Source organism: Macaca mulatta, chromosome 13, assembly GCF_049350105.2.
Source record: "Macaca mulatta isolate MMU2019108-1 chromosome 13, T2T-MMU8v2.0, whole genome shotgun sequence".
Classification (NCBI taxonomy): Eukaryota; Metazoa; Chordata; class Mammalia; order Primates; family Cercopithecidae; genus Macaca; species Macaca mulatta.
In genome coordinates, this window is record NC_133418.1 from 100,318,663 (window position 1) to 100,332,226 (window position 13,564).

Sequence of the window (13,564 nt, forward strand, 5' to 3'; positions counted from 1 at the left end):
CCTGTCGATGATATGAATTCCCATGATGAAAGGCTGCATGTCTGGACTTTGAGGGTAGCAAAGTTTACACTTGGTGTGGGCGCTAAGCATTGTCCCATCATTCAATATGAATCTATAGGAGGGGCTGGAGGCAGTGCCACGAGTCATCACTGTTTCAAACAAAAGAGAAACCTAGTTAAAATTCTGATACTTATACGCTGGCTTTAAGTCACCAGGCTTTATTTCTACTTAGAACCTCATTTTAAATGCCCTCCCAACTGCTGACTGCTTAAACTCAGAATAAAGAATAGTTCAGACAAAGCAGATAACTGAGGGGGAAAGATGATTCCAGTTGAAATATACCACTTGATGACAGGGTTTAATTGAGTCATAGTTGAATGGGTGCCTCCTCACATAAGTTAAAATTATGAGGAAACCCTAAATCTGGGAAACAACAACTTTAATCTTTTTATTTTTTTTTTCTTTTGAGACAGAGTCTCGCTCTGTCACCCAGGCTGGAGTGCAGTGGCACGATCTTGGCTCACTGAAACCTCTGCCTCTGGGGTTCAAGCAATTCTCCTGCCTCAGGCTTCTGAGCAGCTGGGACTACAGGCGCCCACCACCATGGCTAATTTTTGTATTTTTAGTACAGGCAGGGTTTCACCATGTTGGTCAGGCTGGTCTTGAACTCGTGACCTCAAATGATCCATCCACCTTGGCCTCCCAAAGTGCTGTGATTACAGGTGTGAGCCAACATGTCTGGCCCAACCTTAATCTTTCTCTATACTGGGGGCAGCTCTTCAAATTTATTAAGTCTCCATTAAAAATACCAGAAAATACTTTTCTCTCCTCTCACTCTCAGTATTACCTTTAACAAGTTTGTTTTCTCTTTTGCTGGCTGATTTTAATAACAGCTCTACTAGGATATGACTCACACAGCATAAAATTTATTCTCTAAGTTTTGATCAGCTTATAGAGTTCCCTAACTAATATTCAAATTTAAGTTTTCACTCAGGAATGTGAATCACTAAGGTCCCATTCGACAAGTTATTTATAAATACGTGTAAAATCTGTGGACTATTTTTAATGTTTGAATTTTTAAAGTTTAGTAAGCAAATTAAGATAAAGCCAATGGTTATTAGTATAAGGAACAAAAACTAAGTTAAGACAGTCAAGTCACTTTATAAGCAGCATAATTTACTTTTGGCTTAAAGCTTTACTAACAGCAGAAAAAATTCTAACCATGTAAGTATTTATTAAATATGTAAAGGCTATGCCAGACTATTATGTAATAAAATATCACTGATGTTTTGATAATACCATATAATTCTATTTTAAGAAAGATTGAGTACTACCACAAATGACTATTATAATTTAGCCTGTGATAAATGTTAGTCCAATTTTTCAAAGACATTTCAGAAGGGGCTTTGATTACATTTTAAAGGACATGAGAAAGAGGCTTAAAATTACTAATTAATAAATAATTTTTGAAGTTACATGTTACTTGAAGTAAACAAGAAATGTTCTATTTTTATTGTCCTGTGTATACAGTACCAACTGAAAAAGGTATAGTTTGTTATAAATCTATATCATAATATATCTGCCTAAGTACCAAAACCACAATATAAATCTAATTGAAAGGATAAGACTTATATCTAACCAACCACATTCTTTACACACCTGGCAAATTTCAGCTAAATCACTGGCATAGTTACTAAATATAATGTATCTAAACTAGGAAAAATTTCGAATTTGGGGAAGCTTATTAATTTAATACAAGATAATTACCACACTTCATGTTTTGAAATTAGATTACTTGTTTTGGATGAGAATGTATGGACTAAGATTTGGCATTTTATAATTCAGCCATTCTTGGAAATGAGAAAAAGGCAATATCTAATATGGTAAAACTTCAATTAATTAGAACTCAGTAAGACTCTCCAGTTAACTAAAATTCTGGTGCTTAATTGTTCAGATGAAGAGGTCAAAGGAAGGCAGCATAAATCAATGAAAAGAGTAAGAGCCTAGGAGTCAGATTCAGGCTTGACCTTTCACTGTCATTTACAAGTTTAAGACTTAATGCAAATTAATGTTCACCCATCTCAGTCAACTCATTACTAAAACTGAGCCAACAACATTGTAAAATAATATCTAGCATGGAGCCTAGCATAGAGTACATAGCAGGTATTGAACGAATATTTCCTCAATAAACATCAGAGGGAAAAAAAACCCAACAAATATGCAGCTTCCAAAGTACTTATGTTCTGAGTTACACACATAGTCAATCCCTAGACACCATTTATGGCAACAGCTTCAACTCTGTCTAGCAATCACTAATACTTTGAATTAAGAGATGAGTAAGGTAGCCACAGCTCTTCACAGAGTTGGTTCAATAAACATTTGCTCTACACATCAAATTTTCCCTTTAAGTGGGTTTCAAGGTTTAGTTTTGGAATTTCATTTTGTTTATAGATCCTGGCCTAGTTTTCTGACCTAATTTTGTCATCTTTATAGCTAGTATTTTGATCTCTGATTCCTGTGTTCATTTCTAAACTTTTTACAACACTTAGCGGGGAAAGATATTATTGAAGGACTATTATTGACACCTCAGAATCCTTCCAAAAAAACTTTAACATGACAGCTGTCCCCCCCCTCAAAATAGGCCTCAAAAGAGCCACAAAGCAAAAGAAACATTAAAATTTCCCTGGTTACAGCAGCTGTAGAAGCAAAGCTTTTTGGGTTTTTGATCCCTCCCAATTTGGTGGCGAGATAACCTCAAACAAGCATGCCTTACGGATATTAACAAAAAAGGTAAAAAATGTGTGGCAAGGTACTATGGGTCAATGCTGGTACAGGTTTATTTTTCTTTGTGGTAGTCACCTAAACATATGCAGAAAAAGAGAAAGAATTAAAAAATTGTTGTTAGGTACAGAAAAAATAATTACCCCTAAATGTTCTAAAATTCTCAATCACCAATGAGCAAATTCTATTTATTATATCAAAATCACTAACAGGACAGTAAACTCACATTTTAAATATTTTTAACAAAGTTTGACATAAAAAGATTTTCAGTTAATTGTCACATGGACCGTGGACTTAACCACATTACGCAAGTCTCAAAGAACATTCTAATTAATCATTGATATGGGTACTTTATGTTGTATAGCAATGCTTCCAAACTTAATACCATAAACCCCTTCCAGCTTTGACTCACGATATACTTTCTTCTTTTTTGGGACAGGGTCTCACTCTGTCACCCAGGCTGGAGTGCAGTTGCGTGATCTCGCCTCACTGCAACCTCCGCCTCCCAGGTTCAAGGGATTCTCCTGCCTCAGACTCCCAAGTAGCTGGGATTACAGGCTCACATCATCAGGCCCGGCTCATTTTCGTATTTTTAACAGGATGGGGTTTCACCATGTTGGCCAGGCTGAGCTCGAATTCCTGTGCTCAAGTGATCCTCACACCTCAGCCTCTCAAAACACTGGGATTACAGGCGTGAGCCACCATGCCTAGCCTTAACTATATTTTTTAAAAGATGAAAATAGCTTTATTTTAATATAAAGTTAATAGAGAGATGAACAAAGAATAAGTAAAGTCATTTGTAATTCCATCATGCAGAGATAATCAGTTAAAATTTTGTTAATTTTCCAGAATTGGATAAATAGATATCTAAAAGTGAGATCATATTATATATGCTGTGCTCTCTTGGTCTACTTTTTTTTTGTTTTTTGAGATAGTGTCTCACTTTGTCACCCAGGCTTGAGTGCAGTGGCATGATCAAGGCTAACTGGTCTTCACTTCCTGGGCTCAAGCAATCCTCCCACCTCAGCCTCCGGACTAGCTGGGACCATAGCTGTGTGCCACCATGCCTAGCTAATTTTTGTATTTTTATTTTTTGTAGAGATGAGGTTTCACCATGTTGCCCAGGCTGGTCTTGAACTTCTGGACTCAGGCAATCTTCCTGTCTCAGCCTCCCAAGGGCTGGGATTACAGGTATGAGCTACTGTGTCCAGCCACCTACTTTTTAATATAACAATATATCGTGGATATTTCAAAGACAAGAAAAGATGATCCATTATTATATATATGTAAACAGAACTTTCATACAACTAGTTTCTAGGTTGTATAGCCTGACATTTCCCATGACTACTATCTAACTGCTGATAGATGTGCTCCAAGAAAAAGTATTCTGTGAAAAAAAAAGTCTCAGTAACAAAATTTAAAAGGTATTTTTATTGTAGAACTTTTCAGAAACTTAAATACCTTAAATATATCTTATAAATCCCCTAAAGTGGGATTACACATAAAACATCATTTCCTAGTTATAGTTATTAAGTTTGTGGAACCTAGGTTCATATTTTACAAACTTCTCTGTAAGTAAACATCTTAGACTATAGACTCTGATTCAGTAGTCTGGGGTGGGGTCCAGAAATCTAGTTTAACAACTGACCCAGATGAATCTATCTTACCAGGGACTTTGGGAAGCACCATGACCTAGATATTTCTTTAAAGTAATAGTTTTGAATTGAACAGAACCTGGGAACTTTTTCCAAACTATACATACTTGAATGGATCTTCTCCTACTTTAAAAAGTTCCTCAAGTGATCCTGATACCTATTTCTCTCCAATCTCAATGTAAAACCATGGCTTTAATCTAATTCATGCTAGGTAGTTCCCAAATATTCTTTGACTGAAATGTGTTTTCAAACTTGATTCTGGAAAATATAATAGTAAATTCCCTTTGACAGCAGTTCATGAGTTGACTTTGTCAAGAGCAGCTAAAAAACTAAACTAAAACTAGAAATTTTAATGCATATTAGGATTTTGGACTAGTTGCTGCCATCAAAGAGTAAGTTAATGGGCAGGAAAAAAAGACAACAAATGGAGGACAAACTTTTCCTGCCTAAATATCATTCACTATAAAGTTCTACACAAAATCAAGAAGATGGTACATAATTTGTTTCACTCTTTTTATACTGTCCTAAGTGAAAAGGCAGCAAGAAAACTGCAAATGCAAACAACAGCTCTCTCCAATCTTGATGGATCAATGGTTGTCACACTTAAGCATTATTATTATTATTATTTGTTATTATTTTTTTTGAGATGGAGTTTCGCCTTGTTGCCCAGGCTGGAGTGCAATGGTGCGACCTCAGCTCACCGCAATCTCCACCTCCTGGGTTCAAGCGATTCTCCTGCCTCAGTCTTCCAAGTAGCTGGGACTACAGGAATGGGCCACCATGTGCGGCTAATTTTGTATTTTTAGTAGAGATGGGGTTTCTCCATGTTGATCAGGTTGGTCTTGAACTCCTGACCTCAGGTGATCCTCCTCGGACTCCCAAAGTGTTGGGATTACAGGCGTGAGCCACTGCGCCTGGCCAACTTAAGCACTATCTTTAAGGTTTGTTAAGATATCTGGGCAGGCCTTCATCTGATATTTTAATTCGGCAGGTCAATAGCTTTAACAGGTGATTCTCATGACAGTGTTTCATTGACCACATTTCTCATATCTGGCTAGATACTGCTGAATAGAAAATATCAGAAAAGGCTGTGCTCAATCCACAAAACCTGTTTGTCAGGTTGTTTAGAATCTCCAAAACACTAGATTCAGTCATGTGAACTTTGGACAACTTAATTCTAAGAAAAATACAAGTTATTTCTATTGAAGATTTTTTTTCCTAAAAAATGTAGAATGAGGGAACATTAAAAAATGACTAACAGGGAAGAGGTATTGGATTATACTTACATTTCTTTACGTTTTACTCTAAATTATTTCAGTTTATATATTAATGACAAACTAGTTACTTATTATACTTTAATCAATTTGTTTTATGGCCTAGTCACATCTATGGGGAGCCTAGCCATTTGGATAATGAGACAAGCCAGATCTGCTTTGCCTTGGTGAAAATGAACATAAGTTATAGGCAAATAAATTAAATCTTTTAAGAAAAGCCTTGGAAGGCCCAACTTAAGGCAAAAATCAAAAGTACTATATACTTGAGAACTTGAGGCAATGAGTGGAGACAGTGTTGAGTCCCAAACCTACGCAAAAGTCAAGCATCACTCTTGGCAGAGGAAATCACAAAGTTCACATCCAATGGACGGCATTAGTTACTTATTGTAATGGTTTCCAAACCTGGCTGCCCTTCAGGATTGCCTGGGAAACTTTTAAAAAATACAGATTCTTGGCTCTACCCAGTGAAATACAATCTTATGGGGTGGTATAAGTCTAGTAAGGAGCCCACTAGAGAACCACTAGTCTGTACAAAGCTGTTCCAGAAATACCTGGATTGTGATATTTATATAGATACTTCCTGGAAAAAGAAAAAAAATCAAACTACTTTCTCCATATATCACTAGGAAGCAGTTGACCTGAAATGTAATGAATGGAAAATCATATATAAACTTAGGAAATCTAATGTTATGGGAAAAATGTTAAAATTAAGACTGATGAAATAATAATATTTTTAAATTGTTTTTCAGGAAAAGCCATACAACGAGATTCTTACAAAAGAAACTATCTAGAGATTAGAGAATAAATTTCATTGGAAAAAGAATGTTAGGCTACCATAATTAAACGACAATATTTTTAAAGTATATCAAAGCCATTTAATTCTGAACTTCTGTAAACTTTCTGGCCTTAACTCTCAAATAACTTTTCCCACCTTTCCTATAGTATTGTTAAGTTTCCTAAGGGCAGGTAATATACGTATCTTATACTTCCATGATACTTACTAAGGCCCAGCAGCTATGCAATAATTAATAATTTCACAGGATGTATTTTTTGGCTTGAAATTTCAACCTGAGTCAAGAGATACAGGTTCTGCAACAGTCATGAAGTAAACATGCATGACACTGATCTCTGTATTATCCAGAAGGCCTTTAACATGCTTGTTCTGCTAGGAATGATCTTTGAGAGCCAAACAAAATATTATTTATTCTCTGAAGTCATCCTTGATTCTTCAAGTCAGAATAAATTTTTTTCTTATTTGGTTATGGTTCTATCATATCCCATGTCAAACTGATCTTGAGGGTTGTCATATATTTTCCTACTGTATTATAAGCTCTTTAAGGGCAAAACTTTCTTTCTTAGTCATCACTGTACCCCTGGCACCTTATATAGTGTTCTATGTATGTTGGGAACTTGATACATGTCTGCTGAATGAATGAATGAATGAATGAGTGACCACCACACAACATCCTATTCTTTAGAACATGTATCCCAAATTTCAGATCCACTCATGAATTACTTTGCTTACCCATTTCTTCCTTTCCTAAAACTGATTATTGCAAAAACTATAATTTGGAGAAAATACTTATCAAGCCATAAGTTCTATACAAACTATCCAAATGTAAGTAAAGATAAAGGTTAATGAAAATAACTGAGAGAGAAAACTTTACCTTCTTGGAACAGCTGTCTGGCATAAGATGGCTCTCTGCCCTGAGGTTGGAAAAAAGCGTAAATGCACTTCCTCACTAAATCTTCCCAACCAGTTCTGCCAGCAGCTCTCAGGGAACTAGTATCAATAGAGATGATTTTACCTGTACAAAGAACAAAAGTGTACATTTATAACAGCCTCTTTATATAAATCATCCATATTTCAAAACTAACAACTGAGTCTAAGAAATATTCTTTCTTTCCAAATACTCAATAAACAAAAGCAATAAAAAGCACTATTAATTTTTATTACATATAGTTATGAAGTATGTTATTGACATAAATTGTTTTGGTTTTGGAATTGTTATGTCCTAGTATGTCATATTATAAAATTCAATTCAGGTCTAGGATTAAAGTCATACCATAATGACCTGATGCTGCTGAGACTAATGCAGTTCAAACTCCTCTGGCTTGGTCTTTGGATTCTGCTCTCTGTATACTGATGACTGATAGGAAAGGAGAGATAAAGATGAAGTATATTGCTTGGTTTAAATTAATTTCTAATTACTAAGAGAAGAGAATATGAGAAAAGAAGCAAGGCTTTCCCTCTCTACCCTTTGTTGGGCTGTAGGCAATACTGTATTTAAGACTAAACACAGACTGAAGGCAACAAAAGTTAAGTCAGAAAAACGGTAAGTGAGAACATTAAGATTTGCTAGGCAGTATGCACACGGAACACATGTTTTATAAAATTTATAGTGATTCGCCATTGTTATCATATTTAAACAAATTTCCTAACTGGCTATGAGAGAATTCAGATAAGTTATTCCTCAGTTAACAGAGGGCCAATTAATCCAGTCTGTAAATATTAAGACCTGTTTTATCATGTTTTACACAATCTTACAGTCACACAAACTAATACAAGATATATATAGAATATATATATAAATCAAGAATTATATTAATGAGATAAAAACCTGCAAACCCACCACTCAACTTTAGAACTTGACGTTACCAATATTGCTGCATCACATGTGCACTCCTCCCTTGTCACTACCCCCTCTTTAAATTTTCCTGTGAATGGGCATCTAGACTGTTAACAGTTTTTTGCCATTATAGTCAGCACTACTATGAACATCTTTCACATGTTGCATGGTACATGCATTCTCTAGGGTATATACGTAGGAACAGAATTGTTAGACTGTAGGTTATGTGAATGCAACTTTATAATATTAATTTTAAACTGTCTTCCTGAAACTTGTACCACTCTATGCTTCCACCAGCAATGCATAGGAGCTAGTGCTAATCTAACATCCTTTCCATCACTTGTGTTGTCAGGCTTCTTTACGTTTTCAAATTAGTAGGTGAAAAATGCTATCTCATTGTGGTCTAAATTTTTATTTCCCCAATTATTAGAGTTCACCACTAATGTTTCCTCTTCTATGAATGCCTGATTAAACATTTTCCCCATCTTCCCCTTCTTCATACAATCAACTCAAATCTATCATCCAGTTTGTGCCTCCTCATCGAACTAACTCCCTGTTTATATATTTCATTTGGTTTGCTTAGAATAAAATATTCATTAGACCTTTGTAACTTAGGGTCTTGAATCTGATGTACCCAGTCCTACTTGATCAGGTTATCACCTAAGTCTTGGCATAAATGTAAATAGTAGAAAGAAAATAAACTGAAACTCAAATAAGGGAATTTTGTCATTTAAGAACAGTTTGGGGAAAGCCTGGTGAACACTGTAACTGAAACTATAAAAGATCTTAGATTTTTAAGAATTTTAATAGTTCAACCCTTGTTTCTTATGTCAGAGATAAAAAGTTGGTTATAGCAGGGATTCCACTGCTACATAGTCTTCCTATACAAGAATGCGCCTCACAGGCAGTGACTAAGGGAGGTGTGTGCATGTGTGTGTGTTCATGTCAGGGTTGGCCCCACGAGAGGGCATGAGAGTTTAGAGTTTGGGGGCTGGCAGGAGAGAAAGTGATTAAGTTATCAGCAATGGTACCAGATGGGTAATGTAATGACTGTCTTAGTGAGGAATCATGAACAGCTTGATTTAGAATACCTCTGCCTACTACAGGAAAGTTTAACCAATCAACCAACCACCAAACAACCAAACAACAATAAAAAACCTTTTTACATTTCCTAGTAAAAGACTTTTTTCTTTTTTTTAAGCGATATGGACCATCCCATAAAGAGTTAAAAAGTACTACAAAAACTTAAGAAATGTTTAACATTTATTATACCTATTCTTTTTAGCTAAGTCAATTCTATGATTTATATAATAAAATGTTAGTTTTACATTTTAAGTATATTTTATATTTCCTTGGTATCTTTGTATAATAAGTGTGTACAGTATAGTGATGCCCTTTTAATAGCGCTTTAGTGAAAAGTAACATAATACAAGAAAGAGCTCCACATTAGGACCTAAAGGTGGCCATTCTCGGCAAAGGGCTGTATGGTTTTGATCAAATCACCATCCCCTCATTTGTAAATTCAGGTTGGATTCTGTGATCTTTGAGGCTGCCTCAAACTATAAAATATATAGTTACTTTATGGCCCAGAGGCTAATCTTTTATTTTACACGATTATGGTTATTTTTATATATTTATACATATTACCAGGTATATCTAAAATTTTAACACCTGGGTTCTTAGAAACAAAACTACCACGGATAACACTGTTCCTATGAGAAAATAAAGTCCTTAAAACAATCCAATTTAGAATTCAACTTATAGAAATGCAATATGAGGAAAAGCTGAAACATCTTGTTCCTAAATTAGCCTCATAACTTTTAGGCCTTCCTCATCTCTGACATTTTTTTCTGTGACCTCACAATAACCCTTTTCAACACGTTTTCATTCTGCTATCTCACAAAGCCCTTCTTTGGTTTCTTTTTAGGTTAACTGGTTACTGACCAATTTTCCTTTTCAATGGACTCTATTTTTCCTTCATGCAAAATACTTTCAATTTTCAATAATTTAAAAAATAATTTTTTTAATTTAAATAAGAAATTTTTGTTTTGGCACAAACCCACACATCCATAGTAAGCTTATTAAATTTTTCCAGTATTGTTCATGGTAGAGACCGGAAAGGAACACAATACATGGTAGACTCAAAAATGGAATGAAAAAAGGGATGATAATTGATAATTACTATCCTTAGATGCCATCTCTCTGCATTCAGAGACATTCTCTTCACCATTTTCTATTATCTGTGCTAATTTATCCATACTAGTTCTTTAGTAAGAGCAGCTGGAAGTTTATCACTAAAAACACATGCACAAAGCATACAACATTGGAATATTAGATTATTGGGACTAAAAAATGAATATATAATGAAATAGGATCTTATAAAAAGGTGGTAAAAGTCAAAATGTACACTAAAACTAAACTTTCACAAAGCAGAAAATTCAGAAGAAATGATTTTTAAAATCTTAGTCTGCTAGAAAATATACCTCTAATATTTATCTCTATTTTAAAATTAGAGAGGTGAGATATATGTAACCCTGGTTGTTGTAAAAGCATGCACATACAATGTGTTAGTGTAAAGATAAAATCAAGTAATATAAGAAAAATACTTCATCAGCTATAAAGAACAGTAACAATTTGTCCTTGCTGAAAATAAAATCTGAAGTAGGCCTTTAAGAATGCCTTATTTATAGGCAGTCTGTTACTCAGTTTGAGGCTCTCCTGCCCTCCTTCTAGCACTTCTAACTTACCTCTCTGTCTTGCTTATCTTTAGACTTCTGCAGCTCTGGTTCCTCAATTAGGAGTACCCGTTCTGCATCAAGACCCTTCGTTGCTGCCCCCCTTCCAAGACCCACACTTTAAATAGTGGGCACCACTTCATCCTTTGGGGCTCAGTATCAGCTCCTCAGACAGGCCTTTGCTGACAAACTAATTTCATAAATCTTCCCTTATACCATTCTCATAACTTTTCTATCATCAAAAATAACACAATTTGTCATTGAATTATTTTTGTTCAACCATATACATCTTGAGGAATCACCTAGTGACAGGCACTTCTAGGGACTCAATCAGTATGGGCTAAATAAATTTAGAGAAAAAGAATTTTAAAAAAACCCAGAAATAGCCAGATACATTTAAGCATAATAGTAAAACTACCGTATTCATATCTATTTTAAATAAATGTATATATCTCTACATATTTACATATCTATATCTTCTAAATTTAAGCATTTTATTCCATGATTACGAAAAATAATTTATAATCAAACAAATATAGGTATATAAAGTTATAAAAAGTGTTCTCTCCAGCACCCTGGCCATGATAACGATTATAGTATCTAAGAGCACCATTTAAAATGTTTTCTGTATAAGACTAGGGAGCAAAGCCTAAATCTCATAGAACAGAAAGACATTCTGGATATAATTAAAGGGCAGAGTCACATTATTAATACCTATGGAACATTCTGAACTTTACAATTAGTACCTGTAGTATCTTGCTTGGTCATAAAGGATTCTACACCCGTAATAGCTGGAGGCCGAGGTAATCGCCGTGCAATACAAATCAGACATGACTGGAAATCTGCCCAAAACAAGAAAGGGAAATTGAAGGAAAGAGAGTAGAAAATGGTTTACCTCTATCACTTGCCATTAATGGTTTTCAAAAAAACAATACATGTTACAGGATCTGACATAATATTGAAATCATTCTTATCTAATGTATCTTAGAAATAAACTTGCTGGCAACCAAAAACTGATAGCTCCAGGTAGAGAGTTAGTTGGCACAAACTATTCCTTCTTATTGAATGCTCTTATATATACCAGAGCAGACTGATGCATTTCATGTATGGATAATAACAACTAGAAGTAGTAGTTTTGGTTAGATATAAGTGGCACAGTGTTTTTTAAAATACAGTTTTGTAGTCAATTTCTTATATTCACCAGTACTTAACGGCTGCAAAGATTATTCTTATAACCACGGTGTAGATAATTATATGAGAAAAACAACCTTTAACTCTGAAGCACTATTTTGCTCTTGACAGATGACTTCATGTTTTCAGGATATACAATTTTTTCTAAGTCCTATTCCCAAATTTTGTTTTGAGGATGTTAAACACAATATCACACAGCTAAAAATGAACTTTAATCAAATAAGACTTGGCATGTATATTTTATAAAAAGTCTCCAGTTGATTGCCACCTCCATTTCCTGGTGAGACCTGCTATGTATATGGCTTTTTTGCATCTGACTGACTTCTTGTCTACTACCTTCCCTTGTCCTTACTCCAGTTCCCAATTTGTGATTTTCTAAACTTAGCCCAGTCTAAGTTTACATGGAAAACTCATCCACTGTCACATATTTAACTAATTCCATGTTGACACCATGTTCATATTAGAGCTTCAGCATGTTTCCATCTGTTCATAAGTTTTCTCCTTATAAATTACCTTGTATAGCCTGAAAAATGCCAACTCTATTCTCCAATGTTCCCTACACTCTAAACTTGAAACTTTCTAAAAATCAGAGCTGTTCAACAGTCTGCTGCATCTGGTACATTTCCAACTGGCAGCAGTTAGTTACATCTCTTATTTCTAGACAGCAAGTTGGTCTGAATTATTTGACATTTTAGTGGGAATGCCAGCTTAAAACTAAGAATCTGGGGGGCATATTAAAGGAACGATTCTAGATGTAATTATTGTTTTTTAAGTATTAAGAATATATAGCAAATGGAATAGCTACTATGATACATACTATAGTAACCAAAAATACTATCTGAAAAAGGCAGTTTATAATTAATTTCCTCTCCTTTCCTTAAAGTCACAGAAGAAATAAACACTTTAAAATGAACATTTGGCTTTACCTTCTCCATCCTCTTGAATTGATTTTGGCTGTGACACAGTGAAACACTGCATTACTTCATAACGCTGGCAAGCTTCTTGGTTCTCGGTTCCTGGCTCATCTGGAGGGTGAATTAGCATCCTGCAGTTAAAGGTATGGCTGTTTCGTCGTGTTGCCTCTTGAGGCCAAGGAACTCCATTTACTGAGGAAGAAAAATTGATTACGTGCTTGTGAATATGGTGAAAAAGCACAAACTCTGAAGATACAAAAGATGTACTTTAAGCGATCTGCTTAATTAGACACTCAGATTAAAAGACAGACTGACCTCTTCACATCTAACATTATCCTGAGGCAATAGAATACTTATCTCCCTAGCAAATCTAAATGTCTACCA

General features: G+C 34.9%; 1 protein-coding gene across 6 annotated transcripts in view; it reads right to left on the reverse strand.

Annotated features, from left to right (window-relative positions):
• NCOA1 (nuclear receptor coactivator 1) overlaps window positions 1-13,564 on the reverse strand; it is a 278,197-nt gene that overhangs the window by 68,373 nt on the left and 196,260 nt on the right. For all 6 annotated transcript variants that reach the window (XM_077960057.1, XM_028831929.2, XM_028831928.2 and 3 more), the window contains 4 exons: window positions 13,193-13,372; window positions 11,822-11,917; window positions 7,378-7,518; window positions 2-149 (listed from right to left, as the gene is read on the reverse strand). In XM_077960057.1, coding sequence (XP_077816183.1) covers window positions 2-149; window positions 7,378-7,518; window positions 11,822-11,917; window positions 13,193-13,372 — 565 coding nt within the window. The remainder of the gene's footprint in view (window position 1; window positions 150-7,377; window positions 7,519-11,821; window positions 11,918-13,192; window positions 13,373-13,564) is intronic.